Here is a 23021-nt window from a genome sequence, read left to right as displayed (position 1 = left end):
GACTGAAGGGAATGGCAAGAGGAACCAAAATCCTCCCTTGGAGGAAGGGAAATGGGTACTCAACAAAACTTCACATCAGGGCAAATAATTTCCAGAGCTGAGGAGCTTTCCCACAGTGTCTGGGGTTACACAAGGCCACTCCTGGGCTGCACCCAAATGCAATACTTTTGGTTTGGTGGTGGATTGGTTTTTTTTGGGGTTTTTTTGGGTTTTTGTTTGTTTGTTTTGGGTTTTTTTTTTTGGGGGGGAATAGTGGGTGGTTGGTTTTTTTTCTAATTTTAAATTATCTATCAGCCTTGCAGAAACCATTATATGAAATAAAGGTGATCTAAGGAAGTATGCGGGGTCTGCATGACCTCCCCCGAGTTATCTCAGACAGGAGGAAAAGGAACAGGAGGAGACTCAATGCAGCACCAGTCACTTCTGAAGTCTAGCAACAAGGCAGCCCTTTGCCTTAAAGTCTAGGAGGAAGTGCAAATATCAAGCGGCACATGGAAATAAAAAAAATAAAGGATGTAAAGTTGTTTCTTTACATACATTCAGCCACTTCAAAGCCTGGAGCCAGATCCTTGGAGCAACTTGACACTGGAGTGCCAGTCACCTTTTTTTTAAGCAGCCCATTTGATTCAAGGAAGGCCGGCAAGAAGTTTTAATATACAGGTGATCTCACCTTCTTTCTCTTTACACCTAAGATCCCATCCATCAAAACCCTCCTATTTGCAGGAGGAAAAAAAAAAACAACCAAAAAATAATCACCGGTTGATGGGCACCACTAAACCTCAATGGCCACTTTTGGGATCTACAACCCATCATTAATCCTGGCTGACCTCAATGCACTCTCAGACTTGAGACTGGCTGTGGATATATGGACTCTGAAAAAGACTAGAGAATAGAAAACCCTAGAAATTCCCCTGTGGTTTTGGGGAAAAAAAAAATAAAAGGTGATAAAATGACAGCTCTGTTTATTATGGGCACTTTAGGATGGATACATGCTATGGCGACCAACGTAGCCTTTTCAGCACTTGGGAGGTCAATTGTCTCACCAAGCCCAACCAACTGTTTCAAGACAGACTGATCAACACCTGCTTTCCTGCACGCCGCTTAGACATCACTGCACATAGAATAGTTTAATCAACGAACATAAACCAGCAGGAAAACAGACAGCCCGAGTGGTTTTGGTTAGCGATGGCATGGCTTTCATTACTCGACGGCCAGTGAAGGCACTTCCAAGGCATGCCGGCTTCCTGACACTCTGCTGAAGCCCGGTTTCCCCACCCCAGCATGTGCAAACCACCCGTCCGCTTTCTTCTGAGATCAGAGAGGAGCGCTTGGCTCACTAAGCCCTCCACAATGACTTCCTGCATGATGTCATGCCTCAAATTTGCTTTTAGAAGCAAGCCCTGGGCTATCCTGTGGGTTGGATGTACAACGAAGACTTATCAGCGACCGCATGATCATGAGATGGCTTTGAAAGCAAATTCCTGTTTAATTTCGCTCCATAAATCACTTGCCCATCTATTTTCGGGAAAGCTGTTAAAGTAAATCTCTCTTCTATATGTGTTGCCTTCACCCCTGTATTTACCCCTTCTTGCTCGACAACTGCAATTTAACTGAAATACCAACATTTATCAAGTGTGATATCACTCTTCAGATCAAAATCACCTGCCTACTCTGAAAGCGCAGGCTGGATTTTAGAGATCTTATGAGAGACCTGGTTTGTGCTTTCAGAAGGAAGGGGCACAGACAACATTTGGGGACCCATCACTGATGATGCCCAAGAGAAGCAAAGATCATGGACCATGCTACTGATGCACCACACCAGGAGGAACATAGGAGTTAGGACAGCTTCAAAAGTACATTTTCTGCAAATATATGAGTAAAGGGAATGAACTGTCTGTCCTGATCCTGTTGGTAGGATACAACTGCTGAGGATGATGGAAGGAAGACACAGTAGTTGCTGCCCTTGATCCTGGCTGTTTAAGGCAACTTGTCTGCTCTGCTGGCTTGGGTTAAGCCAAACAAACAGAGCTGACCACAGACTGAACCCCACAGTAAACAAACACACCCCCCTCATTGCCTGGGACAGGAGGAGTTTCCCTGCCTTTACAATGGTCTCTTGGCTGAGACAACTGAAATGGTTTGGGCTATCAAAATGCTGGCAGCCCAAGCTGCTGGACTAATGTGCCTCCAAAGCTGGAGCTGGACAGTCAAGAAAAGTCCCACCCCACTTCACAGATGTTCTTCATGCACCAACATCAGATTTGAAAGGCTTGCTAGAGAAACTGCAGAACTTCTCTTATCTACATGTGAAGATCTCCACAGTGACAAAGTTTCATGTTACATCACGTTTAGGGAAACCTGCGCAACCAGAGATGCTAGAAACAGTGAACGTCACCTCTGGAGACACCAACCTTCTCTGCCTCAAACATTACCATGTACCTACTATCATCATAACCCAACAGATTAGAGCCATAGCAGCTATAGCATTAGGAGAAAGAAAAGGAGGGGTGGGAAAGACTCATGTGAGGACAACCAGGGTTGCATCACCTTCCCACAATAGGGTGAGATTGCTTGCACAAGCTGGATTTCTGCCCAAACTTGAGAAGTGGCACAAATTTATGAATTCAATCCAACAATTTTATGGAAATCACATCCTCTCTGACCACTGAAAATAAGCCAACTTGTAATGATATGAGAATATTCAGTTCTCCTTCAGCAGGGTGCCACCACCACTCTCAAAGGGAAGAAATGCAGGGCAAGAGGGATATTCTAGTCTTGATGGCACTCAGAGGGCACATGGTGAACAAAGCCAGACAATAAAAGCCACTTTTGTTCCCCTAGAAAAAAAGGAACAATGTGTATCTAATTTCTGTCTTGGGCATTTGGCATTAAAGCCACTAAAAAATGAGGTTTAATAATATATTTGGAAGATATTTTGTGTGGAAGGGAAGCCCACTGAGATGCAAGGACCATTACAGGGGATTTGATGGACACATTTCAGGAGACGGTCACAGACTCCTCTTGACTTGTTCTGGACTTCTCGTGAAACTCAGAGCAGCCATGAAGTTACACCTGGATGTCTGCAGCTCCAAGCAATTGTTTTAGGAGCTGAGGATGCTCTGATCATATCTTTCCCCAGCACACACACACATCTGCTCAGAGGGAAGCAGAGAGGCACTGTACCCCTTTAAAGGTGGTATGTGGATAATCAAAGTTTCTGGGGTCTGCAGAGGGATAGCACAAGAGTAGCTGGAGAAAAGGAGGAGGATCAGCGCCCAGATATCCCTTTGAAATTAAGACATTTTGCTTCACAAGCAACTTAATTCTGAAATGGATTTGGAAAACCTTTTGCAGAAGAGGCATAGATCTGCATCTCAAAGTGTAGGCCTGACTCTCAAGCAAAAAGGTCTCATTAAGTAGTTGTTTGAATGGCCAGAACTTTCAAGGAAGGATTAAAAAAATAAAACTGTACATAAAAACTGTAAAAATTGAGCCTTTTTGAAATTAACATGCTTCTTTCCCTTAAAAACGAGCAAACATTTGACAAGGTACCATCTCAAGCCTCATAACTTCTCAGGTCCTCCACACTCAGTGGCGCCGAGAGCCACCATCACACCACTTGCATGCAGTTCTGCACCCAAACACATCACTGGGTTTTTCACACCAGAAAAATCCTCAGTAAATTTTCATTTCCTTGATATTGGCGCATTCATTAATTTTTTTTGCAAGCTTCTTACCACCTTGTATGCCACATCACCTACAATTGCTGCCTTTTGATGCAGGAAAGTTGCTTTCCCTGCCTGCTGTTTAGTCAGGTAAAGATATTTAGATATGATCATATAGCAGAGAAAGAATGACGAGAAGGCAAAAATTAGTAAGCAAGCTGGGAGAAACATTAATACAGTCATTTATAACAGACAGTGCTCTCCCATCCCAGATTTCCTTGTTGTGCCAACGCAAAAGCAAGAGACTTACCGCTGGGTCCTCTCATTAATGGTATTGACTCCCTGGAGATCTGAGAGCGGTGTCCGCGGACTCCTCCGAGTAATACCTAAAGCAGCACATGAAAAAAGATGTTTCTACCTGGCTCTTTACCAAAAAGCAATTAGCACAGCCATAGCTTAGCACTGACTACAGTGAGGAGGAGCATGTATGTGTCATGGCACATGCTGGGCATGCAAGGGTGCCAAGGATGCTGACATACCCATCGTCTAAGTTCTATCTCTCTGCCACAGAGTCATCACCCTTATGACTAACACAGTTTGCTCAAGCCTACTAATTCCCCTCCCACACATGCATGTTGTGTTAGGGACACATTGTCCCAGCCAGTAAGCAAACAGGGTGAAGGAAGAGGTTGCTGTGAATGGGGGGGAGCAGCCACCCATGTCCCGCTCGTGCAAAATATTCCTAAGCTCTGCACTGTGCATGGGACAACCCAGTTGCTTGCATGGGCAAAATACCCAGACATAAGTAGGATGCTTGGAAAAATGGTCATTTATTCCTTGCACGCTTCTTCCCTTCCTACAGATATACGGACAGGGACATGTATAGCAGGTAGTATATACTGTATGGGGAGGCTTTATTGCCTATTGAACCTATATCCTTTGATAGGGGTAGTTTTAGAGTAATTTATAAATAGCCAAGGAAGTTATCATGCATGGTTACAGAAGCAGATGTTTCAAGCTATTATCTTCCCCAAAGTGGAAATGTTTTGTAACGAAGCATTTAGGAAGACAGAAGACAATTTTTGTAGACAACCAAACATTTTTCAAGTCACTACACTACAGATATTTAAAGACCTGATAAGCTTGAATTTGACATGAAAACAACCGAGCAATTTTTTAACTGTCTTGAAATCGCTGCCGTGAGACAGGAAACATTGCAGTGCTCACCTGAGCATGGGAAAAATGTATATTCCTTTACCCTGAGATTTCTGCAGTGGAAAAAAAATTGCGAAAAAACCCTCTCTAAAAAGAAAGAAGTCTAAACTACAGTTTGTAACAGAATAGGAAGAAGCAATAGCATATCCCCTCCTCCCCACATTTATAATTTTTCTACTTAATATAGCCCAGACGTTGAGCTAAAAGGTGTCCTAAGGATCTTTTTATTCTGAAGATGAACGCAAAGCAAATATGCAGAGATTTGAGCCTGTCCTGCTGATCTACCATTCCTCAGAGCCTGAAATTTCTAAGGAGAAGATTAATTCCTACCAAACCTCAACAGGTGACATCCCTTTAATGGGACATCTACTGTCCTCCTTTACCTGTTGAGATATTATAACAGCTTGTCTTGAAGCCTCAACATTCGGCAGGAGATGCCTGAAAAGGCTGATGGTCCACTTGGTTAAGTTATTGTATCTAAAGATGTCCAAATAACCTAGAAATCTGAGCAAAAGAAAATTTGGGAATATGCTGCTACAGGTCATCTTTGATCCTGCCTGTACTCCAAGGCAGAACCAAATAACTCTTGCTGAGAAGGTTTTGCAATCTCCAACTCTGGAGATTTTTGGAAAGCAAGCCAGATAATCTGAGTGCCTAGCCATGCCTAGAGTTCAAAACTCTCTTTTTAATCCCCCTTTTTGCCATTTAAGCCATTGTATTTTAAGCCATAAGTATTTTTTGTAGCTAGTTTTACATTAAGAGAGCACCTAACGTCTAGCTGTGTCTATTTTTTATATAGTAGATATGCCTGGGTACTTCCCCATTAAGGCACAGAAGGCTTCTCTAATCTAAAGCATTTCAGGAAAAATAGGGTTTCAATGGTATTTCTAAGATTTTTTTAGTCCATGCCCTTCTTTTTGGAGCAAACTCTGTCATCCTTCACTTCCCTGCACTCCCCACCAAAGAAATCCCTGAAAGAAAAAGCCCAAAACGCCACCTAAAGCAACAAGTCAGGCTGAAGTTATGAAGACAAGGATGTATCAAAACATTACTGCATCTGCACCTTGCATTGCTCAGGAAAAGGGAATTTCTATTTCAGGCTTCCAGATAATAGCTGCATTAAAACCACATCATAATTCTGCCAGCTTAGTGACTTTTTGATTAATAAAAGTTACGGTGCAAAGTTATGGGTTAAAGAGGATTGCTTGAGACATACCACAAAAAAAAAAAAAGCCCCAAACTTTTCTACGTTGTGCCACCAATTCGCTCTTAAAAGAAGAAATACATACATGCCACAGCCAAATAAAAGTTGTCATATTGATGTAGCCCCTTTTCTGGGAAATAGAGTGGGTTTTCTTAGAAATGAAAGACAAAAAGGTTTTAGATTTAAGCTAATGAGTTGCACGTGGCTCTGAGAATTCTCCATAGTGAATACTGGCTATTAAGTTGTATATATTAATACGCTCCATGCAAGGAACAGTGGTGCAAGTGGAAACCACTCATTCCCTTTGTGCAGCTCACATGAAGGCTGATCTATTTTACATTTCAGGAATAAAATTATTCTGATTTTTCAAGCACATTCCCTTTTCTTCAGCTGTAGTGTTTCAGAAAGACAGACTTGATTTGCCTAGCAGGTCTTTGCCCTCATTGAGAAGAGCTTTGGATAACCCCAGTCTACCCCCTACTCACAAACATCAACCAGCAGAGCTTTGGTCTTGAACTCAGAGATGTCTAAACCCAGTGCCTTGCTCTGGTGGAAGACCATAAAATAATTGATACACTCAAAGACACCCGTGAAGCAGCTGAGATGGTAAGGGAAGGGTGATCAGTTGGCTACACAAGCTGAATACCAAGTGACCTAAGGGAATCTCAATATACTAATCAAATCCATTGGTTTTCTCTCTTTGTGCATAGCTAGAACTAATTGCACAATTCAAGACAAGGAGATGATCTCTTTGGTCCCTCTCTCAAGCATGACATGGATGTAACCTCATCTGACTTCTGGGAAAAGCCGAGTCCCCGGGGCCAACCTGAGCCTGAGCATCTTTGCCTGCAGGGCCTGCAAGCCCACTAAATTCAAGACCTAAAAATTATACATGCTCCAACCCCGGTTTAGCCTGCCAAAGAAATGAAGCCTGGGGAAGCAGCTTGCAGGAGCACACCCCATGGGAAGACGCGAATGATTTCTGAATGCATAACATGAATTACTTGTTTGTCAGGTCAGATGCTCTCGGCTAACTCACAAACTATGGCAATGTTACTCTTGGATCCATGTGTAGGTTTTATCCTAAGAGAGACCAAGACTAGACTAGACTAAGTGAGGTTTTAACACGTTAAGCTCACTGCTTCACAACTTCACTGCTTCACATTAAATTAAAGCTCTGTTTCCAAGTATCTCTTGAGTTGTATGAATTTCCCTCTTCACACCTAAGCAAGTGCAAATTAAACCTCCAAAACTTCCCATGTTGCTGAGCTAACTTACAAATTAAAAATTAATTAATTAATTGTAATTAAAATTACACTACTGATAATCACCTTCCTTTTCAATAGTTTCTTAGTAGTATCAGTAAGGTCACTTAGCATAACACCACTTAAGAAAATCTATTGCTGTGTTTGTCTTACTGCTTTCTATTTCCTTGTAGCAATGGTGGGAACTTGTAGGAAAAAACAATGTACTCTAAATTAAGAATTAAAACACCTCTGATCCCCCAATGCTACACGTGGCAGGAAGCATGAAAATCTGATATAAGGTTTCTAGCAGGAAAAGCATATTTGTGAAGACTTAACATGCAACTACTGTACTTACTGTGCTCAGCTCTGCAGAAAAAAACCTGGGTGGCTTGCATTTGCGCCTAAGTTGCACTATGTTTAAGTTAGCAACTCGGGCTGAGGATTTGCCCTTGCAGACTGCATATAGCAGCGCTCTATTTCTGTAAGCTTTAATGTGCAACATGAAGGAAGAGAATAATGGCAGAAAAATTATATATCTAAAGATACGAGCACCAAATATATATTTTTATATATATATGAAATATAGTAGTGCAGGCAAGAGTGTCTGTGTTGTCATGCAGGATGAGTTTATTATGTGACAGAGGAGCGAGGAGGAAGAAATGGGGACCAAGTGCATCTTTGCTCAACTCATTCTGTAAAATTACATTGCCAAATGCTTTAGTTTTAAGTAAAAGCCCTCGGAGACAGTATTTTCACAAGCTAAAGTTATTTTTGAAGTCCAATGAAATGCGAATAAAGTCAAATTCCAGCTGTATCAGCCAGGTGCCTTATATCAGGAATATTCCTACCGGACCTGCGGTGCTTTGAACTTATTATCACACATGTGATAACAACAATAAAACACACAAAAAATACCCCTAACATCAGCATTCCGACTTAGCGTCAGTGAGTAAATGGGGAAACCGCCAACAAAACGATGTCATATCTCAAGAGACATGGGTTTGCATTTAATTTTACTCTTTAAACTCTGCCTAATAATTCACTGATAGGGTCAAAATTGCTATGAGGCAGGCGGTTTGATCCTGGAAGGCTCCTCGGGAGGTTTTTTTACCCTTTCTATGCTGAATGCACCTGGTTTCCATTTCATGGCATGTGAGTGTCGTATCAGAGGAAGAGCGGGTGGTGGAGCCTTACTGTACTTCTCCTCCTTGCATCTCTGCAGGATCTCTAAGCTCCTCTGATGAACTGGGTGATGGAGAAAGCTAAAACTATCCACACTTTTCAAAACCGCACATGGCACTGCATCATCATGCCCTTGGGAAGCAAAATAAAAACAATAAAAAAAAAATGGAGAGAAGAGAAAGATTACATAAGCAGAAATCAGGAGAGAGTAAAGAACAAGCCCGAAGCACGCGAGAGCTCGACGGTCACACGTTTTTCACGCTCGACACAATTTAACCTCAGTTTCCTCCTGACACAGTGCCATGGCACAGGAGCGATGGGCTGGACTGTGTCCCAACCCCACTTATAATCCTTATTAGCCAGAGCATAATCAATTTATAACCACTCTGAGATTATTTGGGCAAAAAATAGATGATTAGATAAATCTTTCCTTTTATTAACTGCTTTTTAAAATCCCTTCTGTCCCTAACAGAAAGGTGTTATCCGCAATTCCCTGCGCAGATGCTCCTGGACACGACCACCTCGAATTCTCATCTTGCATCCCAGTGCCACGCTTTGCTCAGGTATTGGCAATTAAAAGGAAAAATAGAAATTATTTGTATTAAACAAGGGTTCCGTATTCCTCAAGGGCAGGGGACACAGAGTCTGGAGTTAGGTAGGATGGGTTTGAGGTCAAAAGCTGGAAGAAACCATTGTTGTGTGGCTGAGAGAGAGGACTTTTGATGGCCCAGCTCTAACCATAGGGTGGTGAAGAGGTTACACAGGTGACACTGTGCAAACAGGTAGCATCTCTCCGTCATCATTTAAGTGGCCAAGTCAAGGGATACATCAAGTTCCCGTTGAGGTGTGATTAGGTCACTGAGGTGTAACCTTGTGTCAGCACATACAGAAGCATTTCATACCAATGCATTAAATCATAAGAAAGGACTGATCTGAACTGTCCAGAGGAACTCTGTCAAGGGACATCTTCCTTGCATTAACACCACTTCATACTGCTCAGTGAGACCTCAAAGACCAATGTTTTGGTTGCTATCACCTTTATTTGGCAAATATAGGTTTGGGGGTTTTTTTATTATTCTTTCGGGGCCAGGGGGAGGTTAGTTTTTTGGTGCCTAGCTTCAGGAATAAATCTGCAGAAGTCAACAATTCCAACAAGGGATTGTTTTTAGGAAGGCGTTATCGTGTAGGTCAGCCGCAATGGGCAGTAACCCAAGGAGCAACCCTTGTTGGCCGAATGCAAACGCAGAGCCCACCGAGGGAGGGCACAGCCCCAGGACCATGAACCCTTCGTCAGAGAGAGGATTTAGGTTCGTGTCCAGCAAAACCAAGATGAGAAAGCTGGGAGTCTCCACAGCCTGGTTTATATGAACAGCACCAGTTCTTCCATCAAGTTTTTGCTAACAAAGAATTAGGGTTTTTTGCATAATAAATTCATATTGATGATATAGCAAAAAAATGTCAATCAGCTAAATTTCTTTCCTAAAAAGCTTGATAATGTTCCTTTAATCAAAGTTCATTAACAAATCTAGTTCAAACATGTAGTTCTTTTGGTCTATCTCAATCCTCCCTGATAAACTCAATAATAACAATTAAAAAAAAAAAATCAAATTATTGAAAAAGTCCACCCTTCAGCTAATTGCTTCTCGCCAGATCCTGGCATGTTTCATCTGAGGAGGGTTGGCAGCACCGTAAGAGAGATCTCTCAGGCAGAAGAGAAAGGTACCGAACAAAATTCACTGTGACACCTGCTGCTCGTCACCTCCAGGTTAACGAGGACAATTGCGCAGTCACTAAAAGCTGCACCACAAGGATATTAGGAGCACAAAAAAAGGAGAGTTCCGAAACCCAGCAGGAAAAAATGCTGATAATCCTTACAGAAGCATCCGTAGCACTAGTCGGCACTGCTGGCACGGAGAAGATAACCAAAAGGATGATGCAAAAAGAAAGCAAAGCAAAATTTTGCAGAGCTGCTTATACATAAGCCAGAGATTTTTCATTAAAATCCCTGTTGGCTATTGCAAATGTGACTCAGACAGGCCTTCAGACAGGTAAAAGCAAGGGAGATCCATATGGGGTTAAGACAAAAGAGTGCAAAGAGCCTCAAATTAAAAAAAAAAAAAAGCATGCTTCAGATATTTTCCTGCTTATTAATTACACCTGCCTGATGGATGGTAGCAGCAGACGGGACCTCAGAAACCAAGAACAGAGCAGCACGCCTTTTAAAAAATTATATACAAATATTAAGCGTGCACACTTGGATGAACGTATGTGCGTGAAGTTATTCTCAGCTAATCTACCATCATTTTATCAAAAGCTCCACATCCATGGGCAGTAAGACATTCTGATCAGGCTAATTAAAGCCAGCAAGGTTTGGTAAAAAAACAAAATAAAACATATGCTGTCTTTGGTTGTCTGCTTTTGTATATCGAGACAGGGTGATTTTAGTGATTCTTTAACAATTCACAAATGCCTTCTGCCACAGGTGCAAAGCATCAGTTTGGGGCTTTTCTGCATTATTTCAGGGAGCAGGAGGGACCAGCAGCATCCAGTAGTGGATGTGCCATGACGCACCAGCCTGCCCCATCCAGACACCAGCTGAGCCTTCTGCTCAGGTCTGCCTCTTCTATAGCCATCTGCTTTGTGGTGCTTTGGCAAGACGGATGGCATTTTGGAGGACAATTGAACGGGAGATGAGCTTGAGGTCTCGACAGCAAAAGCATGATGAAAACATGCTACGAATCTCCTCTTGCTAAGTACTACCACTACCTGGGCAGAAGTAATGCTAGGAGATGATGGGTACCTCTCCAAAGAGGACAGAGGCAGCTGAATGTGAGTGGTCCCAGCTCCGCCATCGCTTGTAGGACAAGCTTTCCCAATGGATAAGGTATACCTCAATATGGGAATTAGATTTAGGTAAACTTCTCCCACTAGGTTCTGCCTATATAATGGTTACTTTCTCATGACTTTTTCGTAGTTTAGGCTGAAAATGCACATAGAAATTCAGGGTATAAATTATCTGAGGATTGTCGGAAAGTTTAAGACAAACCTTACCCAGCTTTTTGAGGGTTTTTTTTTTTTCTTTCTTTTTGACTCAAAAAACAAAGGTTACAAAGCACAAAGCCATTTGAAAGTGGGCCAAAGGACACCACATAGATAAAACAGCAGCAACGTGTGCCAGAAAAGATTTAGAAACTCAGCCATTACTGTGTTAGTTTTGGTATGGAAAGAGAAGACAAGAAGTGAGTCTCCTAGAATTGTCTGAAAACCTCCTGGACTCTATTTCATACCTATATATTGATATATATAGATAGATAGATACAAGCAAGTTAACGCCACAAAGTCAAGACTGAAAAGCAGAGAGCTAGCTAGTGGGGAGAAAAGCACGGCAGGCGCTATCGATCACCAGAGACACAGAAAGCAAAGCAGGGCTTGAAATTAGCTCTTACTTCCCAAGACTGAATGTATTTTTTATCTCCTTGACCAGCTCACTTTAGTTCAGCCTGGGCTTTATGCAAGATGAAAAGGCGATGCTAGGAAAACACACATGCAGATTTCCGAAGCCAACTCTTTCGAGTGACGTTTCTCCCAATGACAAACGTCTTTGCCATCTACCTCTCAGCGTTTCGAAACGCCGCTGTCTGTAGATGCTGCCTTGATGTGCCAGATAGACCCAGGTGCATGAGAAACATCTTTTCTCTTATGCCACATCAGAGCAGTTTGAGAGGAAGAGCCTCAAGAGCTGAAAGCTCATTTTTGCCTCCTTTGTGATGCTATTATTCACTCCAAACAAGAAAATTATTATTTCCGCTTGTACGGTTTCCATATCTATGTTCCTCGTCCGAAGCTCCTTGGCTCTCCTTGATGTACACCTCTCCGACTAAAAAAAAAAATTCATGGGGCGGCTCTGTGCTTAATTTTAACTCGGCTGACATTTTCCCTGCTGAGGCTCTAATTTCATCATGAATTTCAAGCCCTCTTGTGCCCAGAAATTAATAGTAATAGCTTGTACCCATCTTTCTGAAATCGATTTATGCAGAGAAATGGTCTAAAAGCACAGCCAGGTATTGCCTGCCACAGCATGATGATGCACCATTACTTTCCTTTAATTTAATGCCCCTGTGTTCGGCATGAGGTGGTTCTGGATGACTGTGAAGCAATGAATTTTGCTACACAAGACACATACTCTCTTGCAGCTTAAAGGGCGAACAGCTTGAAAAATCATAGAGGAGAATTACTGCTTTTTTTTGTTTCCAGATGTAACTAACAGTTCAAGAATTCCTAGCAAAAATAATTTGCCTTATTTGCTGGATAGTTTTTATGTCTCTGAATCATTCAGGTTTTCCTATGCATGTATCCTACAAAAAGGAAAAATTAAAGCAACAAAGTGAAAATCTTTTCTTACAATGTGTTAAAATCCAAGTGTACCTTTAAATGTGACTTTTGCATAGCAAAAATCTACACACTATTTTAATGAGTTTTTTAATAGATTAATAGCTCCTAACAAGCCAGGCTACTTAAAATACTGTAGTAATATATTAGACCTAAATTGCTGGTGAAAAACAGGCGCTAGGATTAGGAGGTCGGCACACATACCAGTTTTCTTCTCCACATATCGTTTTCCAGCTTCCCTAAAAGCAACCATCGCCCTGAAAAATGCCCGCAGGACTGCCCATCGGAAGACGGCCACTGGGTCGATGCTGATCATCCCACAGATAAAGGCATTTTTGCTGCTTCGCAGGAGAGCTACAATGTCTGGGCGCATATGATCTGTGTTTTTCTCACGGAAATCCTAGGGAAGGAGAAGAAGGAGGGGGAGAAAGAGGAAAATAAACAATATATACAAGATACACTGCGTAAGATCTGCCAGGCTATCCCTGGAACAGCACAACTATTTAATCATGCTTCTTTTTTTCTGCCCCCATTATTTTTTCTCCCTCCCCTCTCTTTATGTTCAGAAAATAAATGTTTTTTCCCAAAGCACTGCTCTCTGAAGCATCTTGAAGCTGATGCTGAAGTTTTTCACGTGTAATTATTGCATCAGAAACACAATTACAGATTTACAGTTGTAAATCCCAAGGCTGTTTCTCATACAGGCTCACTTGCCCACCAGAATTGCTTTTGCTAGTAATTGGCATGAATATAATTAGGGTCAACTTTGAAATAATTTGCATAGGATTTTAAAAAGTACCTGCATCAGTGAGATGCTGAGACCTATGCTCATGTAACCTGTATTAAAAAATGGCTAATGATGAAAAAACCACTGGATTTTCTATACAAACCAAGCCCAGAAAGGCTACCAAATACCCAGTTTCAGCCCATCGCTGGGACATAGCATTAACTTCAGTGCACGTCCCTAATTCTTCCCCAAAATGCCGTCACATGGAGCTTGCAACATGGAGAACAGGAAGATAAAATCCCCACCACCTTCTCATTTCAGCCAAGCTTTTCGCCAAACACGTCTCTCCTGACCCTCGTGTCTCTTTTCTAGCCAAGTCCTCTTCCAGACATCTCTGTGGAGCCTTTGGGGCTCTCCTTCCCCATCACAGCTAGATGACTTAAAGGAAAACAACTGCCAGGGAACAGCTGGGTGACAGACCTTCACTCCATACTTCACTTTGCCCGCGTAGTGTTTGATGATGAAAGCCGGCTCCATGACCGCTGGAAATTCAATGTAGGAGTTCCCTTCATGTTGACGCTTAAACTTGTCCAGTAGCGTCTGGTTTGTGGCTTGAGGAAAACTGAGTGGAAAGAATTAAAAAGAAGATAGCTGTTAACCCAATGAAAAAGATTTTATACTTTTTTCTTGACCACAAATGGGAAAATAGAGATATTCTGAGCTTCCACTTCTGTGCCTGCAGATACTAAGCAAGAACTATTTTGTATGCTGTCATGTGGTTTTATACAAATATAAGGTATATCTGGCATCTGAAGAACTCTTAACTGATTTAGTAATGGTCTGAAATCAGTTATAAATGCACAAATAGATGTATTTTTATTGTGGTATATTGCATTGTATGCCCATTGCATGGAAATTATTCAGGGTAGCTGCATTTATCTGAAACCCCAAGTTTCTGTCATTGGTTTTGAGGCTTAGACTGCTCCTATATCTATGGGCTAGTCACACATTTAGGAAATATTGAGCTGTTTTGCCTACAAATCTCACTTCAATTTCAGGAGTTACTTGACTGATCCTGGCATAGGAGAGAGGAAGAAAAAGGACAAAGAGCTTGAGCAGAGCCTCTTGGTCAGAGCAAGCCAATCCTCCATCCTCAGACTTCATGTAAATCTGCAACTTGGGGGTATATTTCACAGATTTACCTAATTTAAGCTGTTTTAGCTTGGTACAGTATCACTAGAACAGCATCACTGCTGTGTGTCTGGTCAACGAGACAACAAATGGAGGAGAAACCTGCAAGCAAATGGTGGTAGGAGAGCTCATGCCCTGGACCGAAGCCATGTGGATCCATGGCAACGCCAGCAAATCCACCTGGCCTTTCCCTGCCCTTCACATGGAGAAAACTGGTACATGCATCCGACGGGAGACCCCTTATGCTCAGAAGTTTCCACCCAAAGGCAGACCGAGAAGCCACACGCTCATCTGATAACTTCTACTGAGACAAGCTGGATGGCTATAACCAAGGATGCAAATCTGAGCTGCATCCCTGATGCCCATGAAACCCTATGGAAGCACAGCCCCTATGCACAAGTGCTCTCAGTTCACTCTGGCTTAATTTTAAAAAGTAAATTGATAAATCCATGTTATATCTCAGTAACAGCACCCACACAACTTGCTTTAACTCATGCACTTGGATTCTCCCTTCACTCAGCTCAACTTCAAGCATCTTCACATCGTTACACCAGAAGAGACAGGGAGAGAAATGAGGAGAGAAGCAAAGGAAACCTTTGCCCTTCCCTTTAACAGAAGAAATTCCTGAAACAGAATTTTAATTATCATTCATTAAGGCTTTTTGCTCAGCTTGCTGATTCTCCACTGTTTGCGTTACCACCTTAGAAACAAAACTAGAGACATAAGATAAATCAGCCCAGCGAGCTACTAGTGTCTTTCTGGGAAGAATCACAAGAGGTAAGACTTAAGGCTAAATACTTTATAAATGAAAAAATAAATATAATTAGCAAAACCAACAGTTTCCTACTCACTTGCTTTCCTCATCCAGCAGATGGAGCAGGCCTGTCGGCTTCTTACTGATCAGGTTGATGCAGCCAGAGTTGTCTATGTAGTCAATGTTGTGCCAGCTAATTCCTTCTGCTCTATATTCCTCCTAAAAAACCCCACAGATATTATAATGATATTGGGTGCAAGCAAAAAAACCCCAAAAGGTGGAATTCAAAGGGTTTCATGGAAACTGATGCACCATTTACGAAAATGAACATCTCTTCTGCTAATAAGCCACCAATATTTTTTTGATGCAAAAGTAAATGATAAAGAATCACTTGAACAACCTAAACCACAGGAAACTGCACAGCATTTTACAATTTCAGGTGCACCAGGCTTTTCCTCAGACATAGGCTATCTATATGGCAGACCATGCCTACCGAGGATGTACGACGTGCTACGCATCACTGCTTCTCACTTTCCTTTTCCTGGCTTGCTGTTAAAGCATTATACAATGTATTTGCATCAACTAATATTTAGTTGCTAGAAGAAAATGGTGGTACAACACATTAATTTAATTACACAGGAAAAGGAATATAACTCCCTTTCCTGCTTCACTGGGGTCTAGTCTTCTATATCTCACAATATTAATGGCTGGTGCTATAAGGGCTAATGAAGAGACCTCCAGCTAGCAGAAATCACTGCTTCAAGACCAGCAGAGCCACGACCCTTTACAGTAAAAGTGAAGATCTGTCCCCAGATTCAAGAGGAGGAAAAATCGCTATTTATTTTCCACCAAAATAACTCCAACCCTTGCTCTTTTATAAAGGTTCTCTCCTCTGAGATAGATTTTCAACTGAATTACTTTGAGAAGTCTTCTGCAGAAATTATTTTAGGGCATCTGGAAGAAAGTAGAGGTCAAAAAATCATAATTTTTATCATATGCTTTTAAGACTTGTAACTCACTCTTGAAAAAGCGATATTGGAAGTGCACCTTATTCCATGTGTTGGAACAAGTTCTACCGATCCAAGCTGTGTTTTTACTACTTTATCGTAAAACATTTTGATGGCAGAATTGAAGGAAAAAAGGAAAAAATCCTCAAAATTGCACTAATATGATGCCCCTTTATTACAATCCAATTCATTTTTATTGCTGCTTCTGCTTTTATTTTTCATATGAACAAAAAATTTTAAAAAAAGTATGTTCTTCCAACTCTCCAATGTATCCTCATCCTAAATTAACATGAACTCTACATGTATTATTTTTAGAATTAAAGAGCCTGAAGTGCTTTGAGACATCTCACAAGGAAATTTTTGCTAAAAAACTACAAGGTCCTGAATTCAGTATTTGAGACATCATATACCTTTACACCAACGATACATATGCTATGCGTATGTGTGCAGGCGTAGAAGGAGTTTTTAACAGCGCTAAAGCCATTCAGGTTCAAAACATAAAACACATCCTGTTAGAAAAAAAAAATCCTGAAAATAAGGAACAACTCCGCATTATGTATTTTATTTTTTCTTTTAATTTTTTTTGTTTTTTCTTAGGTTCCTGCAGAGCAACCAGTACACAACAGGCACGCAGAATAACATTCACAAGTCCCTGCTAAACTATAGGCATTTAAAAATCATATATTTGACTAAGACTCATTGCATTTTCAGTGCAAGTCAGGAAAAAAGCTTCTATACAGCAATCCAGCCAGCTGTAGAAGACTGCATATTTCTTGAGCAAGCGTGAGCTTCTCCTGCATGATTTAAAAGAGACTGTGATGCATGCAGCAGTAATGGGAGTCAGCATAATTTATCAACTGCCTGCTTCTGACAGCTGCTTAATAGGATGCAGGGACCATTAGTTCCAGCTTTGCCTGCTCAGGACTGGTCCTGAGCACCCAGAGAGCAATAAACCTTGCCATAATGATAAAAGAAGAGCATTATTTTAGTGGTGATGGGTGGCTGGTGCATGTTACTTGGCTTACCCATTTATATAGTGACTCTTTTTTGAACTACTTGTACGGGCGCTTTACATATATATTCCGCCCCCGCCCCCCTGCCCCAAACCCAATTATCTAGAGTTTTAAGTTTGCATACATCTAAACCAGGCACACACCATCACTCCGCTCTAGAAGCTCTCTAGACATCCATAGCTCCGCATGGGATGTTCATCAGCTGCACAGTGAATGTTGCTGTGAAACTCTTATTTAAAAATAAGAGTTTCACACTAAAAATTTCTACTACTCCTGAGACTGGGGCAAAATAACTAATTAGCAATGCCAGCTGTTGTTTTTTTAAAATAAATATACTCCAGTAAATGACCATAAAAGACCTCTGAGTTCAAAGTCTCTACTACTTTAGGCTCATCTTCAGCTCTGCAACAGACGGTGCATGACTTGAGATTGGTCATCACATACCTCCTGGCCTCAGTTTCTTCAGCTGCAGAATTTTGGCTAATTTTCCCTCCTCTGCTCTTCTTTTTCCTCCAGGCTGGGTCAGAAACACTCACTCCCAGGCTGTGCGGTTGTTCTCCACATCTGTCTGTCCATTGCTCCCTCCCTTCCATCCCCAATGCAACCTGTGGCTGCGTTGTCCAAATACGAAGAGGGATTGAAGTCCTCAACTAATAACATTTTCCATAACAACTCAGATATATGCTCTCATTTGAAGACAGGTGCGTACACAGCAGCAGGAACTATGCCAGAGCAATTGCTCCAAAGCTTAAGTGGAAAAAAATTCCCCTTATTTCTTTTTTCCTAGCATTTCTCCAGTTACCAGTTTGGTTGCCTTCAGAATCACAGCCCAGGAGGAATAACTATGGCTTTGTGATTAACCAATGTAATTACTTGGGTGTTTGCTGGTCTGCAGAACACCATGCAAATTGTCCACATACAGACAGAAGCTTTAGGGTAAAATAATCGCTGTCCATATGTATACAGTAAACTTACTCAATTAAGTTTCAGTTATTAATCTTCTATATGATTTGTAAATGATTTCTATATTCATCTTCTAATGACTGTCTTTCTGCAGAATTCAGAAGATATCCTTAAAAGCTACCTCCAAAATATTCCTTCACTTCTGAGTATGACAATAAAACTTCTGCCATCCTTTGATGGACTCAGGGTCCTTGCAGAGCACTTGAATATTAAGGAATTAGATCCAAACAACATGAGGTTTTCCTTTAACAAAAATACGGTCAGGATGAAGACAATACGAAACACTTACAGCCCATTCAAACAAAAAAACCTCAAACTGGAGGTTAATTAAAAATCAGCTTAAATTTATACCTTGACTTAAAACTAAGTTATGTTTAGGGGCAAATTCAAATGTCCTATTTCTAGAAGACCACCTTTATATCAAAAACCAAACTGTTGACATTAGCACTATCTGCAAAAGTTTCTAGCACAGTAAAGCCCAGAGAGTCCTATTTTTTGGCATCCTTACTCCCAACAAAAATGTACAGATTTACTCCTCCCATCCCTGGATAGCTGAAACCTGGTCTGCTGGAAGGTGGAGCGATGCAAGTTTGCTGGAGAGGAGAGCACTAAGCTCCCAAACTCAGCGAAAGGAATTGAGCAAAGAACCAAAAGAAGACATTCAGGTTTTTTTAAGAGTCCAGCAGCTCCATATTTTCCTTTAATTATTAGGTGAGATGCTACTGATTGCTCTCCAGGGGACCTGTATAGCCACCACAAATAGATGAATACTTCCCAATTCTGCATTTAGAAGCAATTCTGCTGTCCCAACCACGATGACGTTAGCAGGACGTCAATGTTGGCACAGCACATCAACGAAGGTACTCGTTCTGCCAGCGCAAGTGCAATCACTTCTCAAATGCCATCACCCAAATCAGAGCAGGGTTGTGTTGTCGTAGCTGCATTGGCATGCTCGCTGCAGCAGCCAGGTCAGAAAAATTGTGTAACGTGGATTTGGCCTCTCTGACTCAGCTGAAGCTCAGGAGAGAAGGGGGTTAGTGACTTCATCTCACCTCTCTTTAGGGGAAAAAAATATATACATACATACTTTTATATATATATGTACTTCATTATTGCATTTAATATTTAGAAAGATGCGGCTAAGCAGGGAGGCGGCTTGTAAGAAAAGGCAGTATTAGACTGAGTTTTTCTTGTTTGCGAGGGATTTTTTTTTTTTTAGCGCTTAAAATGCTCAGATAGACCTCAATGCTATGACATGAAACACAATTTGTGATGTTCAAACATAAAAAAAAGACCATAAAAAAGGACCATAAAATGTGGGTCCAGACTTTGAAATGCATATACTCAGAATATGAGCATAAATCTTTACTGAATATCACACAACATTACCTGAGACATATTATCATGTAAGATTTGGGGTACCAAACAGAACATGGGAAAATTTCCAACATTTTTATATATGACAATTAAAGGAACTCTAGTTAAGAGATAGCTAAGCACTATTAAAGAGAAACTCTGCCTGCCTACAACTGACCCCAGAGTACAAAGGCTGCTTATGCCACACAGAATAATGAATTTAAGATTAAAATACATGTGCTGAGCATCAGAAAAACCTTCCCAACTGGGATGCAAGGCTTGATGGAAACCGTACTGCTACGAACAGAAAATATCCATAAGTTCCATGTGTAGAGAAACAAGTCCCACTGTCTTTACAGGAGCATTGGATCAGTTCTTTTATCAGGACTTGATCTCAATGCTAAGCCAAACAGAAACACACTCTAATTCGCAGCAGAATTAAAGGTTTATATATCCTTAGTGGGAGAAAATGCCCACGAGCCCAACAGCATCTTGGAGGTGCTGGAAAACATCTCTACACATCCACACATGCTCTATTATGAATTACTCCATATCCAGCCATGGTCAACAGTAAATAAAACCAAATGCTAAAAGGCATAATGAAAGGAGAAAGCATTAAACATCATTTTTAAGCTCACACTTATCTAGAGTATCGTGCTCACTGTGGGCTATTGCTCCTCAAAATCATATGGTAAAATTAAGAGGTGGTTGGAGGGAGTGATCTGGACCTTGAAAAACTTAGAGGAGCATAGAAACCCAGAGAAGAAATTAAGCAGGAGACACACGATAAAAATACAAAATAAAAAACATATTAAGTTTCCCATCTGTCTTAAACCACAAAACTGAGGGATTAGTAAATTCAAATCAAAAGGCAGTGAAAAATCAGGCCTGAATATAAAGGCGTGGGGTTTTCCACGATATATGGCATTTGTTGCCCTACCACAGGATATCAAAGGTCAAAAACGTGTCATGATCTAAAGAGGTCTGGAGGGTGTTGGGCATCCATCCACACAGCCTGCAAGCCATGAAAATATCTCAACACTTCAGTGCCCAGGAGGCAGGTGTCTTGCACCATAGGGATATTGCTATTAGTTGCAGTGAAAATTGAAAAGTAACCCCAAAAAATAACATTTAAAACCCAAAGACAGGGATGATGCTCTCTCCTCTTTCCTGGGGATGGAGCAAGGCTGAAGGTAAAAAGAAGGGTAAAACGTAGCATGCAGTGCTGTTTCAGCTTTTATCAAGTCCAACTAGAAAATTAAAGCATATTAAGAAGGAAACATAAAACAAAACGATTAATTATTTGCATGGAACCACTTGCAAGGGAAATATGGCATTTTCTGTTTCCTGAAAGCATGGCAATCCCTGCTTCAGAAATGCTTGAGTAAATCACAAGAGCAAAGGAAAACCCCCTCAGCTCAGGCACCTCCTCCCAGACAGAGCTAGATAAGCCCCAGGAGTTTATCTGCCTGAGCCTTTCATTACCAAAGCATAGGAAAACCATGTTTACAGAATGAAAATTCCCAAAATAAAGTGGGAAATCAACTGAAAAAATCCCATTTTCCAGCATAGCTCTATGTGGGAACACTGTTCCCACATCCCATCATGTTCCTATTGTAAAACCTCACATAATCCAGAGCCATACACTCTGATGCGATCAATAGACAGATACCTTTGGATGTCTAAATGTATATATTTTTCCTGAAAAATCACGACTACACAGAAGGGTGTGAAATTCCTCTCTTCTTGGCTCTAACAGAGTCTGCTTCAGCTTCAGGCGGCATTTGCAAAGTGAGAAACTAGGAATTAAACCCCCTTCCACGTCTCTCTCCATTCCTAGCTCACTTGCCAGCTTAAAATAATCTCAAAATGTTCTTAAAAAAATATTACAAGTCAATTTGACACCCACAAAAATATAAACCTTTGCAAATATAAGCTTAGAGCCACTAAACCCAAGCATGTAAGTTGTTTCTCTCTTGATCGCTTACCGAGTCACGAGGTAACATCAACCTTGCAGATGCTGATGGACAAGAAGATATGAATAATGTCTCAAAAAACTCAGTTAAAAAATGAGAAACAAAGCCATATTTTGCAAACTATATTGAAAACCTTCCAGGAAAGAACATAATATTTAATGTTTTAAAAATTACATTAAAATAGGTCATTGTTATACAATAAACTAAAGGAGCTAAACCTTGTAAAGTCTCCTTTCTGGATACATCCATATATGTATGTATCATAAAATCCATTCTTGGGAAGCTTGGGAAAGCTTTTCTAAGGCTGGAAATGGCAGCAAGGCACAGGGAAATCTCTCCATCCAGGAAAGATCCATGCAGGATCCATTCATCCAGGAATTAATCCTTCCTGTGGAGTATTAATTGCTCACTCAGCAAATGCAGGTGGGCATCATGAGCCAGCCCCAGCAGAATCATCCCAGCATAATTTGATAATTAAAATGAGCTCAATATGACAAATCCTCTAGATGGGAAAACCTTATTATTAGAGAGCTCCTGAATGAACAAGACCAATGTCTGGTTTGGTGCCGGTGCTTATGTGCTGCAGATGACGCAGATGCCTCGAGTTCCCAACATCCCTCCAGAAGAGGATGCCGAGGCTGACGATGCTGAGGCTTTCACTTATGAACAGGGATTTTTATGTTTGTTCTCAATTTAAGTAGAAATTGAATTTATACACATAGCCATATATATATAAAATATATGTAAATACATAGATATAATATATATTTTTTAATAACGCACCCACAGATGCAGTATATATAAATACGTATCCGCATGCCCTATACACGTACAATCTATAAACAGGTTTATAAGCCACTCTATTTTAATGATAACGTCTGGCAATGCAGGGGTTTTGATAAACAGCTTTCCCCTGCATTTCTCCTGCCACCTGTTTTAAGTTGCAAACCACTTATGGCACGTTGGCAGTCGGCTTTGAAGCAAAGGTGCTCCTTGAGATGGTCTTCTCCTACAGGGTGACCATTTCAATGGCCCCTCAGCAAATGGCAAGTGAATTTGTCTTTATTTTGAGGCTGATCCTTTGCCTGCTGACAACCTCGCATCTGCTTTACGTATGCAGCCCGAGATTTTA

At 41.1% G+C, this 23021-nt stretch overlaps 1 protein-coding gene across 13 annotated transcripts in view; it reads right to left on the bottom strand.

Annotated features, from left to right (window-relative positions):
• Positions 1 to 23021, bottom strand: part of MYO9A (myosin IXA) — a 186491-nt gene that overhangs the window by 35089 nt on the left and 128381 nt on the right. For all 13 annotated transcript variants that reach the window (XM_072870641.1, XM_072870640.1, XM_072870639.1 and 10 more), the window contains 5 exons: positions 15672 to 15793; positions 14110 to 14251; positions 13107 to 13302; positions 8526 to 8645; positions 3976 to 4051 (listed from right to left, as the gene is read on the bottom strand). In XM_072870641.1, the coding sequence (XP_072726742.1) occupies positions 3976 to 4051; positions 8526 to 8645; positions 13107 to 13302; positions 14110 to 14251; positions 15672 to 15793 (656 nt within the window). The remainder of the gene's footprint in view (positions 1 to 3975; positions 4052 to 8525; positions 8646 to 13106; positions 13303 to 14109; positions 14252 to 15671; positions 15794 to 23021) is intronic.

This window comes from Ciconia boyciana, chromosome 8 (assembly GCF_034638445.1).
Source record: "Ciconia boyciana chromosome 8, ASM3463844v1, whole genome shotgun sequence".
In the NCBI taxonomy this organism is placed as follows: Eukaryota; Metazoa; Chordata; class Aves; order Ciconiiformes; family Ciconiidae; genus Ciconia; species Ciconia boyciana.
The sequence above is the reverse complement of the archived record's forward strand: the minus strand, read 5'-3'. Positions and strand labels throughout refer to the sequence as shown.